This window comes from Octopus bimaculoides, chromosome 2 (genome assembly GCF_001194135.2).
Source record: "Octopus bimaculoides isolate UCB-OBI-ISO-001 chromosome 2, ASM119413v2, whole genome shotgun sequence".
In the NCBI taxonomy this organism is placed as follows: Eukaryota; Metazoa; Mollusca; class Cephalopoda; order Octopoda; family Octopodidae; genus Octopus; species Octopus bimaculoides.
In genome coordinates, this window is record NC_068982.1 from 15,071,335 (window position 1) to 15,092,812 (window position 21,478).

The 21,478-nt window shown below is 36.7% G+C and overlaps 1 protein-coding gene across 1 annotated transcript; it reads left to right on the top strand.

The window, feature by feature from the left end:
- The first annotated feature begins 3,180 nt into the window (after window positions 1-3,180).
- LOC106876003 (probable dimethyladenosine transferase) lies at window positions 3,181-21,426 on the top strand. Its single transcript, XM_014924356.2, has 12 exons — window positions 3,181-3,407; window positions 5,461-5,534; window positions 7,978-8,064; window positions 8,631-8,692; window positions 9,932-10,025; window positions 11,565-11,614; window positions 12,412-12,535; window positions 13,057-13,149; window positions 14,819-14,883; window positions 16,339-16,402; window positions 19,344-19,450; window positions 21,338-21,426. Exons 1-12 carry the CDS (start codon window positions 3,350-3,352, stop codon window positions 21,378-21,380), a joined length of 921 nt encoding a protein of 306 aa, XP_014779842.1. The 5' UTR covers window positions 3,181-3,349; the 3' UTR covers window positions 21,381-21,426.
- The last annotated feature ends 52 nt before the right edge of the window (window positions 21,427-21,478 follow it).

Genomic DNA, 21,478 nt, shown 5'->3' on the forward strand with positions numbered 1-21,478 from the left:
TATATATATATATATATATATATTTGCACAATGGTGAAATCAGTGCACAGCATAGGGATCACAAATGGTTGAGTGAAAGGGCAGTTCTAGCCCTGAAAAATATAACTGTGAATGCAATAAACTTTGATCTCTTAATGTACCTTCCTGGATAATGCCAATCATACAGGTCTACTGATACTGTTGCTGACCATTCAGAAATAACAAATTATCCAGATGAGTTTTTAAACTCACTGGGTCCACCAGATTTACCCCCTCATAAGCTTGACTTGAAACTTGGAGCACCTATAATGCTTCTAAGAAGTTTAAATCTTCCAAAATTGTGTAATGGAGTAAGACTTATTGTGAAGAAAATTATGCCACATGTTATAGAAGCTACTCTACTCTCTAAATGTGGAACAGGCGATAATATACTCATTGCTAGAATTCCACTAATACCTACTGATTTACAAGTACAATTTAAACGAGTACAGTTTCCAATTAGACTAATGAACATCAATAAAATCGCAAGAATAGACATTATCAGTAACTGGTTTGCTATTAGAGGAGTCTTGCTTCTCTTATGGACAATTGTATGTAGGATGCTCATGTGTTGGAAGTTCAAAAAATCTTTTCATTTATACTCCACTGGGAAAAACTCATAATGTTGTATACAAAGAAGGTTTATCAAAACTTCCTTCTATGTGTTTTCTACTTCAAGTATATTTTTATTGTTAATCTCACAGAATTTGTTAGAAATATTAATCGCAATAATTATTAAGAAAAAAACTCATATATGAAATTTTTGAATGAAATCTCATTGTATTTTTAATCTGGACAATGCCAGGTACTTCTGCTTTTATGAAATAAGACAAAAGGGGCTGTGGAGCAGGAGGTACACACCTGAAGATTTAAAACCAAAACTCAGTTTCAGTTTTTAGTTGAAGTAATTTTCATTTTAGTTATGCTGTTAATTCTTTGAAAAAAAAAATCTTTATGGTACAGGTATGAGGTTTTCATTAAGCAGATGACAGGAATTACATCAAAGGATGAGACACAACAGAGAAAAAATTCTGTCCAATCCATGCAAGCATGGGAAACGGGTTGGAAACTCAAAACGATGATTCATATTTAAACATTGTTATTTGAAATGTTTGACATTTTTCTTACAAAATCTAAATCCTATTTCAAAAAAACATGTTGCCCAGTGAAAACCACAGTTTAAATTTTTTTTTTTTTATTTAAAACACAATTGGAAGTAATTAATTGATGTCCTGTTTTGTGATATAAAACAAAAATTTGCAGCTCCAGTTTTAGGCAACCTCACTAAGTATTTTGAGTTGTCGCCCTTGTCTTTTGATGAATCTTTTAATGTTTACCATTCATCATTGCAGTTCCGCCGCATAGTCTACGGCTTGCTGCTATGACTGACATGCTGAGAAACCAGGCTCAACAGCATGTGAGTGGCAGAAGTCTAGTGTCAGTTCAGCTATTGATGAGATATTCACTGTTCTATCATCTAAATTACCTTGTTGCATAAGAACGATCTGAAAAACACTGTTAAGACAAAATCCTTAAAGTACTGGCGAATATCATGGAATCCTTATGGTTATTTCTTCTCCAGCTGATTTATTGTTTGCTTTGGCTGAGCACTGGCAGCCAACCATTTAAAATAAAAAAATCATCAGCAGTAGCATTTAATGTCCGTTGTCCATGCTGGCATGGGTTCGACTGTTTGACCAGGGCTGGAAGGCTGCACTACACTCCAGTATGATTTGGCATGGTTTCTACGGCTGGATGCCCTTCCTAACACCAACCACTTGAAAAATCGTTCCAAAATTAAAGTAAAATGTTTTACTTGATCTGCAGCAGTTGTTTTTCCTCACAATAATACAATATTTGAAACTCCGTCAGTTCTGTTTCAGGCAAAAGCCACTGCATATAGAAGTTTCCATATTTGGTGCTGATCTTGTCCTTATCAGGTGGTTTTGGTCCATATTTCAGTCAAACATTGTTCTGGTGCATTTGTGTAGTGTCAAGATTAATAGAAGATTCTGTGCAGTTTTTGCTCCAAATCATTGTTATAAATCAAGATTAGTTGGAAATACATGGCAGAGGATCAGCAGATTTTCTTGGTCAACCTGTAGTTATGCTGCACCAACCTCATGTTTAAAAAACCACCTTTTGCCAAGCATACATTCTCATACACGAACTACAGACATTCAGCATAACAGCTTTTTGTAAAGAAACAATTGTAACACCAATCTGCAAATAAACATGTTAATCTAAATGGGATTTGTTTTAATTGGGAGCAGCTCACAACCAGACCAAATAATCCAGCTCTAAGCTAACCTATACCACAATACAAAACGACAGGGTGGCCACGAATAGAATATCTGTGGTTATAAGTTTTTCTCAATCGGGGCTGCCCTAGGAGTTGATAATGTTTTTTTTTTTTTGTTTTGTTTTTTTATGAAATAACTCTTAATTTATTTTAAAAGTTGACTCGGATTACAATTTACAAAAGTGAACAGTAAAAACGAACTGAAAGTTTGTTTACTTCTTTTTATTTTCGGTCATTTTTATTGTTGCGAATTATGCTGTCTGACAAATATTAAAACTGCATTTGTTTCTTAGACCCAGAGGTATTTATAAATGGGTAAATGAAAATAAGTATTAGACTTTCCCTTAAGGCGTGGCTGTGTGCTAAGAATCTTGCTTCCCAACCACATGGCTCTGGGTTCAGGTCCACTGCATGGCACCTTCAACAAGGGCCCTCTACTATAGGCTCGGGCCAACAAAAACCCTTGTGAGTGGATTTGGTAGACAGAAACCGAAAGAGGCCCATCGTATGTGTGTATTAGTCACCTACCACCATTTGACAACCGGTGATGACGTGTTTTTGTCTCCGTAACTTAGTGGTTCGGCAAAAATTCTGATAGAATAAATACGAGGTTTTTAAAAAGTTCTGAGGTCGATTCATTCGACTAAAAATTCTTCAAGGCAGTGCCCCAGCATGGCTGCAATTGAAACAAGTTGAATGTAGAAGTTAAAAGTATTAAGAAAAACAAATGTGGAGATAAAATTAATTTGCATCTTATATATTGTATTCTGGAAAGGCATGAACATCACAGTTTCGTTTATTTCTCCTTCACAAATCTGAAGACATTTTTTTTTTTTTTTAACTGAAATCAGTAATAATTATTATTATGATTGAGGAGAGCGATTTCTTCGCAACTAACAACACCGATGATATGAAGCTAGAAGAAACTACGTAACTAAGGCCATAAATGTTATATTCAGCTTTAATCACTTTCCCCCACACGTGTTTAGGAAGTTGTTTGTTAATTGTTTTACCTCTGGCTTAATTACGATGCCTAAAGTTAAATCTGAAAAGAAGTTTCGAAAACATGAAGAAATTCAAAAACAAGGTAAGTTTAACAATGAATTGTACAGGCAATTCTACGTTATTATTATCCTACATTTCTAAATGAATGAAAAGAAGGAAAAAAACTACGACATTTCAATTATTTCTTCGAATTTAAATTTAGTTTTCTCAAACAATGTATTTATTTATGGTATAACGACAAAATGCATTATTTATTGTGATGGAGAGATCTTTGCGCTGGCATTGCCAACGTTTACCAAGCCCTGCGATTATGTTGTGATTGACTAATTTCATGACATGTGCCTCATAGATGCAAACTTATTCTTTAATTTCTTATCGACTAAATTTTACATTCAAACTTTTTAAAAATCATTTTGAAATACTTTATTCTTTACATCTACTCATTGTTAGATAAGTCACAACTCTTCACTGTTAATATCTCGTATGCTGAGTGAATATGTAAACATTATGTTACTGTTGAGTAACTATTACGCTATTACTGACACAAACTCCGTCCAACTTGCTGAAAATACTCAATTTCAGTAAATGGGGATCATCAATAATACTCTTTAAAAGGATAGGATTTTCAAAAGAACACACGCACACACATATATATTATCCTGAGGCGAGGGACCCTGGAAATGTAAATTGCAGTTTGTTGGTACTGGTGAAAACCGAAAGTAGTTGGGGTATCCATTTATGTCAAGAGATAAACGATCTCAACTGGAATGAAATATAAAATTGAAGGCCTAATCTATCGATCTAAATAGATAGATAGATTTCTACTTCGTAACTATACTGATAATCCATCCGTTTTTCCGCCCACTATTCCTGGTAGGATGATGGGGGTAGAGTCCGCAGGCATCTCTTCCGTTGGATCCTATCCGAAACATCTCTCATTACCCTTTCCGACTGGATTCCAAAGTGTGACGATCTGAGAGTAGATATTTTCCAACCATTTCGTTATTGGTCTACCCCTAGGTTTCCTGCTGGTTGACTGGCTTGAAGAACTTCTCTTGCGAGTCTTTCCTGAGATATTCTAATCACATGTCCGTAGTATGGAAGCTATAATCTCACGATGCAGAAAAGTAGCTATTCGACCTGGTGAGACTCTGATTTCCGAGCTACGAACTCGAGTAACGATGCTCAAAAGATCCTAGTTCAGCCGCTTCTATTTGCGATTGAACTCTTTCGGTCATTACCCTAACATTTATAACCATAGGTGAGGGCAGGCACGAACACCAAATTGAAGATAGCAAGTTTGGTTTGTTTAATCTTCTTTGTTGTTACCACAACGTTTCGGCTGATTTACTCTCCAGCCTTCATCAGGTGTCCTGATGGTATTTTGAACCCAACCCTGGGTTCTCATTAGTAGCCCGCGCTTTTAACCCTCTCCTCTTCTGATGAGCAAATGCTGGGACTGGCGTATCACTGTGCCAGCAATTTTAGCATCCAATTCAGCCTCTTGCCTCCCATCACTCATGAACATAGCCCTGGGGTATTTTAACATTCTACTTAGTGATGGTGTCCCACTTGCCTGCAGAATGCACTGGAAAGACCTTCTTGAAAGAGTCGATGTTTCAATCTTGGCAATTCTAATACTTTCGATCCTTCGGTATTGGTCTTTAGAGTGTCGATATGAGGAGACGATATTATTCTCCCCCTTTTTTTGACTAGATAAGAATATGTCCCTAATGGCATGACAGGAATAATATCTATGTAAATCTGAATGAATGCCACTAAATTTTATATTTCCATCGTCTGGTTTGGACTTTTTGAATTATATTCTAGAGCAGTGATAGAGGGTTAATTAATTCAGTGTTGGGCCTTGGCAGTGTATTTACATTGGGAAAAAAAAAAAACTGGAGAGAGAGAGAATTAGCAATGTAAGTGGAAGAATCTGGCTTATAACTTGACATTATGTGTAAAAGACTAAAAAGGAATTTTTAAATATTTGCAACTAAATTATCTAATTTTAAAAAAAATTTCTATATAGTAAATGTTTAATGGAACAAAACATTTGATTGTAATTTTTATTGTATACTTTTACACTTTTCAGTTCAGTTTTTATGTCTTGTTACATTCTTCTCTTTCAGGAATTGCATTCAATAAAACTATTGGACAGCATATCCTAAAGAATCCACTCGTAGTAAAAACCATGGTGGAAAAGGTAATGCAAGTAAAGTCTTCTGTTTGTCTTGAGTTTTCCAAATGTAATTTTTTAACTTTGTGGACCCTGACTGGCTCCCATGCCGGTGGCATGTAAAAAGCACCATCAGAAAGTGGTCGATGCCAGTGCTCCCTGACTGGCTCCTGTGCCGGTGGCACATAAAAAACACTCGCTACACACTTGGAATGGCTGGCATTAGGAAGGGCATCCAGCTGTAGAAACCTTGCCAGATCAGATTGGAGCCTGGTGCTGCCTCCTGGCTTACCAGTCCTCAGTCAAACTGTCCCACCCATACCAGCACGGAAAGCGGACGTTAAACAATGATGATGATGAATCCTTTAATGTGCTGTCTTGGTTTTGTCTTGTTCTTAATTACTTGTAACTTCCCTTACTGTATTCAGTTACAGTATTTCATACTCCTCTTAACTTCCCTTACTTCATTCTCCTTCTTTACCTTCCTTACTTCTCATATTAATGATGTTACCCTGTTGTCTTACTGTACTATAATCCGTTGACAATCAGTTTCTACTCTGTCAAATGTTAGTCAGTTCTTTCCATGCCATGTAACACACATAAGGCTGAAACACAATCTCTCTAACCAGCTCTGTTTTCTGCCACTATTCTGGCTTCAATCCAGCTTCTCGCTTATTTATTCAAATTGCTTTGAATTAATGGTGGATTTATCTCATAGCTATGAGATTTTGAAGATGGGATTGTTTATTTCTAGAATGACATTGTAGGGCAGATTTAAGAAGCTGGATCTGGCCAGTTTTAGTGCTAAAAGATTAAACCGAGTATCAGTTTAACCCTTTAGCATTTAAACCGCCCATATCTGGCCAAAAGTATTCTGCCTGTTTTGTGTTCAAACTGGCCAGATCTGGTCTCTCACACCAACCCTACAATATTGTTTTAAAAATTAACAGCTACATCATTATCATCATCATCGTTTAACGTCCGCTTTTCATGCTAGCATGGGTTGGACGATTTGACTGAGGACTGGTGAACCAGATGGCTACACCAGGCTCCAATCTGATCTGATCTGGCTACAGTTCAATGACTAAAACCAGTAGAAAAACAGAAGGATATTCAAGAACATTTTGAAAGTTAGCCATCACAGTAAAATAATTCTTACCTAAGGGAGATTGGCAACACAGATGTCAAAATAAGACAAATCACTCTTCAGAACGTTATTATCAGTCCTGAGACTTGATCCAGATCCTTACAGCGTTGTAGACTCCACTGAAGGTCATTGAGGTAGAGTTCTCAGGCCCTTTCTTCATAAAGAGCCAGGTTGTGGAATTAAACCAGAAAGCAGGTTAAGTCAACCATAAGCAGGAAATGACAGACTACCACACAGTTTGTGCTTACCAAATTTCACTCACAAGGTTCTGGTCAACTTGTTGCTGTGGTCAAAGAAACTTAGCCAAAGTGTTGCATTGTGGTATCTGGGCTAAAACCATGTGGTTGCTAAACTTGAAACATACAGCCACTTATAATGTTGAAAATATGGGCCTTTATCATTATCATTTCATGTCTATTTTACCATGCTTGCATGAGTTGAACTGGTCTTTGAAACATCTCCCTGACATTGTTGTGGTTCTTTGTCATCTCCTTCATGAGGTTCAGCATCCTAAGATCAGCTTTTACCATTTCTTTCCACATCTGTTAAAGATAAATAACTCAGTGGAATAGAATTAGCTAATATAGGAATGTCCTTATTTTATGGAAAACCCCTAAAGATTTGGGTTTCGTAAATATCTCAGAATCCTGTGTTCAGATTAAAAACTACAATTTTGGACAATATTTTATCAGGGACATTTTCTTATTTTTTTGTGTAAAATACAGTTTTTTGGGAAAGTATTTAAATCATAGAATATTGGTTTCAAAGTTTAGCACAAGGCCAGCAAGTTTGGTGGAGTGGGGCCAATCAGTTGCGTTGATCCCAGTGCTCAGCTGGTACTTATTTTACAGACCCCGAATTGATGAAAGCGCGAGATCGTTGCCAGTGCCCCTGGACTGGCTTGTGCGGGTGGCACATAAAAGACACCATTTCAAGCGTGGCCGTTGCCAGTATCGCCTGACTGGCCTTCGTGCAGGTGACACGTAAAAGCACCTACTACACTCTCTGAGTGGTTGGCGTTAGGAAGGGCATCCAGCTGTAGAAACTCTGCCAAATTTAGATTGGAGCCTGGTGTTGCCATCCGGTTTCACCAGTCCTCAGTCAAGTCATCCAACCCATGCTAGCATGGAAAGCGGACGTTAAACGATGATGATGAAAGTTGACCTCAGCTGAATTTGAACTCTGAACATAAAGATGGATGAAATGCTGCTTAGTATTTTGCCTGGCTTACTAACAATCCTGCCAGCTCAAAATATTGCTTGTATGATACTCTACAACTATTATGATCATTTCCTTTTATCAGTTTTTCCTTTCAATTTATAGGCTGCCATTCGAAATACTGACACTGTATTTGAAGTTGGTCCAGGTACTGGAAACATGACTGTAAAATTATTGGAATGTGCAAAGAAGGTATGGAGCTATTGTTTTTACCTGTATTTCGTAGAAAGATATCTCTTGCTGACAAAGTTGGACTGTGAAATGTAGAAGGCTACAAATTTACCTTTGTTATCGTTGCCAGTGCCCCTAGACTGGCTCCTGTGCAGGTGGCACATAAAATACACCATTTCAAGCGTGGCCGTTGCCAGTACCTCCTGACTGACCTTCATGCCAGTGGCACATAAAAGCACCCACTACACTCTCGGAATGGTTGGCGTTAGGAAGGGCATCCAGCTGTAGAAACTCTGCCAAATCAGATTGGAGCCTGGTGTAGCCACCTGGTTCACCAGTCCTCAGTCAAATCGTCCAACCCATGCTAGCATGGAAAGCGGACGTTAAACGATGATGATGATGATGACTAACACTGCATTGTATCTATTGCAAATTGACTTAATTTCCAAATAGCTCAGTCTACTTAAGTATTAAATAGGTACCACAGATGTTAAAGTTTGTGGATTTTGATGGTGAAACCCACTGTTTAAGTCCTTCGTTATTTCTCTTATTGCATTTAAAAGAATTTTTTACTAAATTTTCTTCAGGTCACTGCATGTGAAGTTGATCCCAGACTAGCAGCAGAATTACAGAAACGTATTCAAGGAACGTAAGTTTATATTTGTTCTTTATTAATAATAATAGTCCTATAAGCATAATTCCTGAAATTTTAGGGGATGGGACTAGTCAATTACATTGACCCCAGTGCCCAACTAGTACTTGTTTTATCAACCCTGAAATGATGGAAGGCAAAGTTGATTGTGGTGGAATCTGAACTAAGAATGTATACAGGAACGAAATGGTGCTAAGCATTTTGTCCATTGTGTTAACAATTCTGCCACCTTGATGATAAGACTTAAATAAAAAAAATTGGGAAATAAAAGGACTATGGCCAAGGAAAAGCACACGGTTTACATAGTTTTAATATATTTTTTAGTATATTTTAAAAGTAGAAGATTATTGTTTCGCTTATAAAATATATCAAAAAATATATTAAATTTATGTAAACTGTGTGCAGTGACCTGTATCTTCTGAAAAACATGTTTATGAACAGTGAAAATAATGAAGTTGTTCTTCATTTTACAAAAAAAAATTCCGGTTCATTCAACCAAGTAATCTCATTGCACACTGAGGGTAAATGTGTAAGTGTAAATTTCTTTACAAATGGGGAAGACCCATATTAGTCTTGCAAGCATGGGCAAATTGTCATAACAAGTGTTACAGTCATCTCTACAGATTTTCAATAGAAATTATAACCAGCATTGATTTTGTTTTGACGCAGCCGTGCTAGTGAAGTGCTAAGAGCACCTTCCGAGCGTGATCGCTGCCAGAGCATCCGATTGGCTTCCATGCTGGTGGCATGTAAAAAGCACCATTCAAATGTATTCGCTACCAGCCAGCGTTGCCTTACTGGCACGTGAAAAAACATTCGAGCAAGGTCGTTGCCATTGCCACTGGACTGGCTCCTGTGCAGGTGGCACGTAAAAAACACTATTTTGAGTATGGCTGTTGCCAGTACCGTGTGACTGGCCCTCGTGCGGGTGGGACGTAAAAGCACCCACTACACTCTCAGAGTGGTTGGCGTTAGGAAGGGCATCCAACTGTAGAAACTCTGCCAAATCAGATTGGAGCCTGGTGTAGCCATCTGGTTCACCAGTTCTCAGTCAAATCATCCAACCCATGCTAGCATGGAAAGCGAACGTTAAATGATGATGATGTTTCATATCTGAGACGTCGACCATGTGTCTACAAGTTCTTAACATGTCATAAGAGGATGATATCACAACAGAAGATTTCTTGCTCAAGGTTTGAAGTATGATTAACATGAAATAAATATTTTTCATTTCAGACCTTTGTATAATAAATTACATTTAATAATTGGTAACGTCCTCAAGAGTGATCTGCCTTATTTTGACATCTGTGTTGCCAATCTCCCTTATCAGGTAAGAATTATTTTACTGTGATGGCTAACTTTCAAAATGTTCTTGAATTTCCTTTTGTTTTTCTACTGGTGTTAGTCATTGAACTGTGGCCAAGCTGGAGGGCTGCCTCTAGGTGGAAAAAAGGGGATTAGAAGTTGATTTCTGTTTTACAGGACACCAGCACCTGGGCTGGTGTCGCATAAAAAGCACCCAGTACACTTTGTTAAGGGGTTGGTGTTAGAAATGGCATCTAGCTGCAGAAGCTATGCCAAAACAGGCAATTGCAGCCAGGTACACCTCCCTGGCTTGCCAGCTCCTGTCAAACCGTCCAACCCATGCCAGATGGAAAATGGACTTTAGATGATTTCTTTAGGAAAGACAAACGAAAACAAACAAAATCAACCAGATGTAAAGGGAGGTAAGTGCAGTAGAATGGAAAATCTCAAGCTCTTTTTATTCAACATATCAATTATTCATCCCACACAGATATGTATATATATATATATGTGGTCCTTTCTACTATAGGCACAAGTCTTGAAACTTTTGGTGGGGAGAGGGCAAGTCATTTGCAATGACCCTAGTACTCAACTGTAATTACTTTATCAACCCTTAAAGAATGAAAGGTAAAAATCAACCTCGGCAGAATTTGAACTCAGAACATAAAGATGAACTAATCACTGCTAAGTATTTTCTCTACTATGCTTCCAATTCTACCAATTTGCTGCCTTAAATGTATATAACATAACATGCTATATGTGTGTGTGAGTCTCACGGCCTTCTGCTCGGTTTATGTCCACCAAATTTCTCTTATAAGTCTTTAATAGAAGGGACTTGCCCTGGTGCCACACACTAGGATTGAACCTAGGACTGTGTGATTGCAAACTGAGCAGCCATTCGTTCTACGTAAAAAAATAACGCACTTGATATAATTGTTAAGAAATTTAATGTTTCGTTTGAATTTTGTTGTCTTCCTTCAAAGTGTAGTTTGGTAGATTCTTAACCCTTCTGATACCAACCCACCTGAAACCATCTCTGGCTCTGTAGTACAAATGTCTTGTTCTCATAGGTTTTGAATTAAAATCTTCCACCAAACCTAAGTCACAATTTATGTTCCTAACACTAGTTTAATGATAACTAAACACAGAGCATCTTAACAGAAATATGGTAACAAAAGGGTTAACAAATGATTAATTTAACCCTTTTGGTACCAACCTGGCTGAAACCACCTCTGGCTCTGTAGTACAAATATCTTGTTTTCATAAGTTCTGAATTAAAATCTTCCACCAAACCTTAGTCTTAATTTATGTTGCTAACACTAGCTTAATGACAACAAAGTTATTTTACTAAATTCTTTGATATATTTAAAATAAATTGAAAGAAACACAGAGCATCTTAACAGAAATAAGGTAACAAAAGGGTTAATGTAAATATAAAAGATTCTACTAACATGTTGTCTGCAGAGAAAGGGTTTTTTCAGAAATCAAGTCGAAAAAGACACTATGTTGTCTTTTTTTTTCTTGTATTTCTTTATTGATTTATTTTCTCTCATTTTTATTTCAGATTTCATCTCCTTTTGTATTCAAATTATTATTGCACAGACCCTTTTTCCGGTGAGGATCTTTTTACTCTTTTCTCTGCATCAGCAAACTAGTCTACTATTGCATTGTGAGCCATATGAACTAGATGCACGTTTCCCAGAGTTGTTTAGGTTTCATAGCTCCAGTTTTCTTGAGAAAATAGTTTTAGAAATCATGATTCATGATTATCTGGTTATTCGATGCAATCTGCACCCAATATATATTGCAAGCAGGGGAGGGAATCCCATACTATCTTCCAGCTACAACACCACCAGACTGTACGGTTTCAACCTCTTTGTGGTCATCCTTGGTGGTGAATACTCGTCTGCTAGAGATAGCAGTTGTTCACCCCCACAGCTTGCAGTATATAAAAAATAGATACACAGTCACTGATTTTGCAACAAGCAAATTAACTATTCTGAAATCTCCTATAAGAGACATCATCATTTAACGTCCGCTTTCCATGCTAGCATGGGTTGGACGATTTGACTGGGGACTGGCGAACCAGATGGCTACACCAGACTCTAATCTGATCTGGCAGAGTTTCTACAGCTGGATGCCCTTCCTAACCACTCCGAGAGTGTAGTGGGTGCTTTTTACGTGCCACCAGCACGAGGGACAGTCCGGCAGTACTGGCAACAGCCACGCTCAAGTGGTGTTTTTTTTACATACCACCTGCACAGGAGTCGAAAGCAGTAACTATACCAAGAAGTAATATTTACCACCACTTAGGAACTGATGGTAATGGTAATGATGATATTGTATAATTCTTCATATATCTTGCTTCAATGATGAAATAACTAATTACATTCTGTTATTTTTTTCCAAAGGTCTGCTGTACTGATGTTCCAGAAAGAATTTGCTGACCGATTGGTAGCAACACCTGGAAGCAAGCTTTATTGTCGACTCTCTGTAAATACACAGCTTTTAGCAACTGTCCATCATCTTATGAAGGTAACTAATCTTGCTCTTCACTGCATCTTGTTTAGCTGGTTCCACCTACTTTTAGCCCATTCTCTGTGTGTGTGTGTGTTTGTTATTTTGAGACAGACAGGTTATGGCAATGACCTTTTTAAAGCCTGCTTAGGTTTTTGAGTAGAGACAAGTGGATGAGGTTATGGCTCAGTTTGTGATTAATGGTTAGTGGAGGTGAAACATGAGAAGTGAGCTTCTGAGGAATGCACTTTTGGTTAGAAGAGGACTTTATAGTTCTTTGACATACTTTCTTTTTTCAGATATTTACTTTATTCTACAAAATTGATTTGCACATAAACTTCCTATTGCTTTTTGTCTTTAATTCTCTTTATAAAATATCCATTTATCCCATTTCTCACTTAATTCCTTATACCTCCCTCTGCAATCTTGAATATTTCATATTTAAAAACATCCTAGAGATTGACTCTCTGAAAATAGCTACAAAGCAGTTGGTATTGCAGGGATTAACAGCACATATTCTTTTTTATGTTTGTTATTAGGTTGGAAGAAACAATTTCCGGCCACCACCAAAAGTTGAATCCTGTGTTGTAAGATTGGAACAGAAAGTTCCTCCACCACCCATCAATTTTGAGGTTTGTACCTAGTTCTCTATACGCTATGCATTTGCATGTATGGTTTATGCGCATCAGTTTCTGCATAAAGACTTTACAGTTGCATATGTGTTTTCTTATTTTTTTTATTTATTTTTTTATTGCCCGCAAGGGGCTAAATGTAGAGGGGACAAACAAGGACAGACAAAGGGATTAAATCGATTACATCAACCCCAGTGCATAATTGCTACTTAATTTATTGACCCCGAAAGGATGAAAGGCAAAGTCGACCTCGGCGGAATTTGAACTCAAAATGTAATGGCAGACGAAATACCACTAAGCATTTCGTCCGGTGTGCTAACGTTTCTTACAGCTCGCTGCCTTTCTGTTGCATATGCGTTTTCTACTATCGCTCCAGGCCCACCACAGAAGCCCATCGTATATATGTATACGTGCCTGTGTGTTACTGCCTTCTCACCTTGATTTTGAATGATAGGTATAATAAACAAGTGTCACTATCATGCAAGCATGTCTGGTCATGGAGAAATATTACCTTAGTTGGTGACAGGTGAGGGTTGGCAGTAATAAAGCCACCTCAACAAATTCCATCTGACCCATGCAAGCATGGAAAAGTGGACATTGAAAACGATGATGATGATGATTTCCAAAATGTGGATTTCAGTATTGTTTTGGATCCATTGTATTTTTTTTTTTTACTCTCTTTTACTCTTTTACTTGTTTCAGTCATTTGACTGCGGCCATGTTGGAGCACCGCCTTTAGTCGAGCAAATCGACCCTAGGACTTATTCTTTGTAAACCTAATACTTATTCTATTGGTCTCTTGCCGAACCGCTAATTTACGGGGACGTAAACACACCAGCATCAGTTGTCAGGCAATGTTAGCGGGGACAAACACAGACACACAAACATATACACACACTTAAATATATATATATATATACGACAGGCTTCTTTCAGTTTCTGTCTATCAAATCCACTCACAAGGCTTTGGTCAGCCCGAGCCTATAGTAGAAGACACTTGCCCAAGGTGCCATGCAGTGGAAATGAACCCGGAACCATGTGGTTGGTAAGCAAGCTACTTACCACGCAATCATGCGAGTCAGCCTGGTTGGATGAGATGCTACATATTGTTAGCCATGTCACTTTCAGTTTGTCCTTAAGGTTAAGCAACAATGCCATCTAGTGTAGGTGGGATAGTTTTCCACCTATTGTATATATGTATATATCATCATCATCGCTTAACGTCCGCTTTCCATGCTAGCATGGGTTGGACGATTTGACTGAGGACTGGTGAAACCGGATGGCAACACCAGGCTCCAATCTGATTTGGCAGAGTTTCTACAGCTGGATGCCCTTCCTAACGCCGTGTTTGTGCGTCTGTGTTTATCCCCCTAGCATTGCTTGACAACCGATGCTGGTGTGTTTCTGACCCCATCACTTAGCAGTTCGGCTAAAGTGACTGATAGAATAAGTAATAGGCTTACAAAGAATAAGTCCCGGGATCGATTTGCTTGACTAAAGGCGGTGCTCCAGCATGGCCGCAGTCAAATGACTGAAACTAGTAAAAGAATATATCTGACAGAACAATCTGAATCCTAAATGGTTAATAGAGATAGGTTGATGCCAGAAAAGGTTAATCTTTTTCTTCAGATTCTTATCTTTTATTTTTTCTTTCTTTCCTTCTTCCAAGGAATGGGATGCCATGGTTAAAATCTGTTTTTGTAGAAAGAACAAAACACTTTCTGCAGCATTCAAGTAAGTAAATCCACTGTTTTCTTTAAATTTATTAGTATTTGAAATTGACTTTTCTACAAATCTTTTACAGTAGCACAAGTTCCTATGAATGTATTAGGTTACATTGTGAATGTTGGGCCCTTTTTTTTTTTTTTTTAACTTTACATTGGCTAAGTTTTGGCTGCCAGGAATAAGAAATAAGATCATCTGGAAATGTTAACTGCAATAAACAGAGAAAGGTTTCTTTTTATCAACTTCATACATGGAACAGCAGCAACTAAGCTAAGATTTCAAACAGCTTGGGGACATATTGTTATTATTTTTTGCTAGGTTTACTTTATATATGCTTTGTATATTCGAAACGGGTGAGGTTTGGTAACTGGAGTGGCATCTAGCAATAGAGAATCTTCAACAAATTCCATCTGACTCATGCAAGCATGGAGAAGTGAACATTAAAGCAATGATGATGGTAACACACACACATATATATGAAGGTGCGAGGCTTAGTGGTTAAGGCATTCTGCTCATGATTGTAAGGTCTTGAGTTCAATTCCCAGCGACGCATTGCGTCCTTGAGCAAGACACATTATTTCATGTTGCTCCAGTCCACTCAGCTGGCAAACATGGGTTGTACCTGTATTTCAAAGGGCCAGCTTTGTCATACTCTGTGAAGTGCTTGGCCACTTGCATATTAATTTCATGAACAGGCTGTTCCATTGATTGTATCTGCAGGGACCCTCGTTGTTGTAACCGACAGAGTGCTCCTATATATATATATATATATATATATATATATATATATATACATATGTATATGTACATACATATTTTTATGATGATAATGATGATAGCTGCCTCAATCAAATTACATCTGTGTGCTCTGAGCCATCACCACGGAATTTTAATAAAGAGACATGAACCAGACATAGTGAGACATCTGTACATCATTGGATTAAAATAACATGCTTGTACAACATTTAAGTATTTATAGCTGGAATCTAATGACACAGCATTGCAAGAAGGCTGACAGTTATATCAACTGCTGGTTTGATTTCAGAGTGCCTTCTCTTAGACTTTTTCCACCAATGGATACCTACAAGTCAGTAGGAATTTGAAAAATTTATGCACAATTGGGTGATTGTTGGCTCTTATGAATCCATCCACCCTTGAATTTTTTTTTATGTTGCAGGGTGTCCAAAGATCATTCTTTCCATCAAACCTGCAAGGTGAATTCGCCAGTTTAGTTTCGACAGATTGTACTTAGTTACATGTTACCAGTAGCCTTCAAGTGTTACCTGATATACATATATATGGAGACGAGTACCAACATTCCCATGTGACTGGCTTTGTAATTGTTAGATTTCTGTTTACGTGAAACCATTGGTAACCTTCTTAACTCACAAATAAAGAATATGTATGCATGAGTGTGTGTTTATAGTTTCCTCGCTGAAAACTGGTGAATTTTCTTACTTTCAGAGTGTCTTCTGTGGTCGATTCTCTTCAGAAAAATTATCAAATGTATTGTTCTATGAAAAATAAGGTAAATGAATATTGTTTGTATTTTAATCAACTTCTGGTTTTAATGTATTTTTTATTTATTAGCAATGCACCCCAGCGTTGCCTGGATGTTATGACTTACAGCCACATTGTATTATTTATTCCTTTCTTATGGGCAGAATCAGCACATGAGGAGTATGAAGCAAACAACTCTTCTTTATAAACTTGTTTTTCAGTCATTTTCTGATTAACAATGCTGCAGTTTCTGTCTACCAAATTCAGTCACAAGTTTGTGTTTGGTCTAGGGTTATAGTAGAAAGCATTTGTCCAAGATACCAAGCAAAGGGACTGAACATGGAACCATGTGGTTGGGAAGCAAACTTCTGAACCACAAAGTCATTCTTGCACTTAATATGTGTGTGTGTGTGTTTACATTAGTTATGAACTCGAGTGTTGATAAAGATTGTTCAGGCAGAGTTGCCTCCCTTAGCTAAAGACTTCAAAATTGTGCGACCTGACCTTGTTTTCGAGGTTATTTTTTAGTAAAAAAGAATTGTTCTGCCAAAAACATACTTTAATTGGTAGCTGAAAGATTACTGTATCTTTTGATACCTCATACAACAAAATCGGCAACTCCGTTTTCGAATCCATAATGAACATACACATACACACACAAACTCTGTTTTATTATATATATCTTCAACATGTACCAGTGGTGATTCATTGCAAACTTCATTCACACAACTGCCATATGCCCCGCTAGTGATACATTTTTCATAATTTGAGAAAATATCTTATTCTGTATCTTTGACATGGTTACAAGAATATGTAAATGACATGAGTGCTAAATAATTATGAAATATTTTTAAAATGCAAAAAAATTACATTCCTTTGTAACTAAACAATATGCAATGTGACTGGAAATACATGGTGTCACCAGTATGTTACAATAACAGGGTGTGGCAGTTCACATGTTAATTAAGATTAAATTCTAATTTGATGAAATGTAATTGGATTTTTTCACTATTACATGATGTCAAAGTAAAAAAAAATTTTCATGTTACTAGCAGTTGAAGATTTATCCTGGAGCTTCTGTATTTAATTATAATGGTAACCATATTATCAATAAAATGACTCATTAAGAATAATTTATTTAAAACAGGTTATTTTCACAAGAATTTATTTGCTATTTTCGTAGAATTTCAATGATTTTAATATTCTTTGACAACCAACTTCTGTAATCAAAGTAAAGTACTTTGCATTGTTAAATTCTTCATCTCAGTCTAAATTAATTAGATTTAAAAAAGAAGCAAGTGATTTTATATACAAATGTAATTATGGAAATTATTTAATTGGCAAATAAGCACTGTTTTAGTTTTTATTAATTAGAAGACATTCATAGAAAGAAATTTTAAAAAATTAGGGATGATGTCTGAATTAAAAAAAAAAGTTCCTAGTATTTGAAAAATCTAGTTCTGAATAAAAAAAAAAGAAAACCCTTTGGGAAGATGATAAGAGTGGAAAATTGATGCAGCCATGGTGAGAAGTTTGCTTCTTAACCCCATGGTTCTGAGTTCAGTCCTACTACATGGCACCTTGGATAAGTGTCTTCTAGTATAGCCTTTGGGTGGGGTCACCAAAGCTTTGCAAGTGGATTTGGTGGACAGAAGCTGAAAGAAACTTGTATATGTGTGTGTGTGTCTTTGTATCTGTTTGTCCGTCACCACCACCTGGCAACTGGTGTTGGTGTAATTACATCCCTATAACTTAGCAGTTCAGCAAAAGAGACAGAATAAGTACCGGACTTTACAAGAATGTAATTAATACTGGGGTTGATTCATTCAACTCGAAAATTCTTCAAAGCAGTGCCACAGAATGGTTGCAGTCTAAGGACTGAAACTCAAAGAATATGTATATAAAAACATGTCGAGAATTCCACAAATTAAAAGGATTATTTTTTTGTAATAGTTAATGAATATTTTATGAACAACAATTTATGTATTAGAAAATCTAAATGCTACTGTTGATAGAAACAGGGAGATAGTGGAGTCTTGATCAAATTCACACTTTAAACCTTTTGGTAAAAACGCGCCTGAAACTGCCTCTGGCTCTGAGTACAAATGTCTTGTCTTCAAAAGTTCTGAATTAAAATCTTCCACCAAACTTTAGTCACAATTTATGTTCCTAACACTAGCTAAATGATAACTAAGCTATTTTACTAAATTCTTTGTTATATTTAAAATTGATTGAAAGAAACACAGAGCATCTCAACAGAAATATGGTAACAAAAGGGTTAACAAATGATTAATCTAACCCTTTTGATACCAACCCACCTGAAACCGCCTCTGGTTCTGTAGTATAAATGTTTTGTTTTCAAAAGTTTTGAATTAAAATCCTCCACCAAACCTCAGTCGTAATTTATTTTCCTAACACTAGCTTAATGATAACTAAGTTATTTTACTAAATTCTTTGTTATATTTAAAATTGATTGAAAGAAATGCAGAGCACCTCAACAGAAATATGGTAACAAAAGGGTTAAACCTTATAGAATTGTTAAAGTTATCTCTACAGATTTTCTATAGAAATTATCAGCAGCACTGGTTTTGTCTCAATGTTTTGTATCCAAGATGCCTGGTGTAAACAACAAGGAGTTTGAAGATAAAAAATGGGTAATGGACATATATGTCATATTTCAGGAGTTTTTGCCCCTTCATTAGCACCCATCCAACTCATTAATCCACATCAACCATCTGGGATATGAAACATTGTAAGAAAATTAGTGCTAGCTCTAATTTCTATACAAAATCTGAAGAGATCATCTTAACAAGTGATGTAATAACACTGCTAACATAGTAGAACACAGAATTGTCTTATAAAAACGTTTAATAGACTTTGTAGTATATTATAGTTGCACAACGAAATATGATGTCCCTACACGTCATTAATATTATAGAATTGTAAACGTTTTTCCTTTTTTAATGCAGCCAATTCCAGAAGGCTTTGATATTAAACAGAAAATCAATGATATCCTCGTACAGTCAGATTTTAACAAGAAACGTGCAAGAACTATGGATATTGATGACTTTCTCAGGTTTGTATTTATATACTTAATCTCTTTTAATACTAATCTTAAAATCTCCATTCTTCACCCTTTCAGTACTGGTGCCATGTATAAAAAGCACCCAGTACACTCTTTAAAGTGGTTGGCATCCAGCCATAGAAACCGTGCCGAAACAGACAACTAGAGCCTGGTCCAGCCCTCTGACTTGCCAGCTCTGGTTGTCAAACCATACCAGCTGAGAAAACAGATATTTGGTGATGGTGATGACATATCCATTGGTTTTTCTACTTTTACTAATTTTAATGTTTTCCACATTGCTGTAACAAGTGTGTTTATTATTCACTAATGGAAGCTCTTCTCTAACTAAACAATGAAATCAGAATAGTACCTTACAACTCTTTACTTCATGGTTTAGACTAAGTAATGTATCTTAACTAAACATACAACACAATGATGTCATTAAAACTTTGAGCTCATAATCATAACGTGTGTAACCCTGTTACCTTATTCTCCAGGACACACTTAATTAGACCAACAGGTAAATGCTATGCACTAGCACTCCATCGGTTATCACAACAAAGGTTCCAGTTGTTTCAATCAACAGAACAACCTGCTTGTGAAATTAATGTGCAAGTGGTTGAACGCTCCACAGACACTCATACTTTTAACATAGTTCTCAGTGAGATTCAGCATGACACAGAATATTGACATGGTTAACCCTTTAAATTACTGGTACAACTCGTTTTTACCAGCTGAGTGAACTGGAGCAATGTGAAATGAAGTGTCTTGCTCAAGGGTACTATGTGCCACCAGGAATTGAACTCCTAACCTTACGATCATGAGCTGGATACCCTAATCACTAAGACATGTGCCTTGACACACACGTGATGGGTCTCTTTACACTTTCTGTCAATCAACTTCATTCAAAAGTTATTGGTTGACCCAGAATATAGTGAAAGACACTTACAGACCAATAAAAGTTATATTTAACATACGCATCTTTTTTCAATTTCTTTTCCAAAAACGATATTTTTTAATTATTTATTTTGAATCTGTATCATCATCGTTTAACGTCTGCTTTCCATGCTTTTGACACTAACCTCAGAATGTCGAAGTTGTCGTGATGGCAACTCTGTTCTCATTTCATTCTCCAGTTGTGCAGAATGAAGGTACAGATTCACCATGAATTTAGCACGGTATTTCTCCAATTGTGATGGCTTAGTCACAGACCTATACAGGCCAGCTATGTTGTAGCCATCAGAGTTTGTCTATCTTATCATCATCATCGTTTAATATCCGCTTTCCATGCTAGCATGGGTTGGACAATTTGACTGAGGACTGGTGAAACCAGATGGCTACACCAGGCTCCAATCTGATTTGGCAGAATTTCTGCAATACTAACTTCAAGAAACCTGCCAGTCACCTAGTCACCTACCGTTCTGGCAGACACACTAGCCAAATTGACTACATCCTCGCCAGGAAAAGGGAAAGATGGCTGCTTATAAATGCCAAAACCTTCCCAGGCGAAGAGTGTACCCCCACAACATGGAAGAATAAGTACAGAAGATTATTTTGGATCAGGTTTGATTTATTATGAAGTTACTGATAGAAATGATAGTTACTGATCAATAATGACAGAAAAAACGGGAATAGCATCATGAACGAAGTATTTCAGGTTAGAAATAAGTGACAGATATCTTCAGAGTACAGTGAACGTATATTTTCGTTCAAATATATATTTACTAGACATCTCTGAATGAAAATATATGGGATAATATGTTAAGAGTTTAAGTATGACTTCTACTCTTTGCCTCCTTAGCAAATGAGATACGTCATCATATGGATGCATTATAATGTCAGCTCCAATTGCTATTTGTTAATTCTTTATTTGATACGTAATTTTTTTTTTTTTTTCAGTTTGATGCTAGCATTTAATGAACAAGGATTCCATTTCTCTTGAAAGAAGGTTAAATCTATGTAAATAAATTATGTATAAAAATACTAAACATTTTGCTTTTTTTTATTCATATGAAAAGACTTTAGATCTGGACTAAGTAT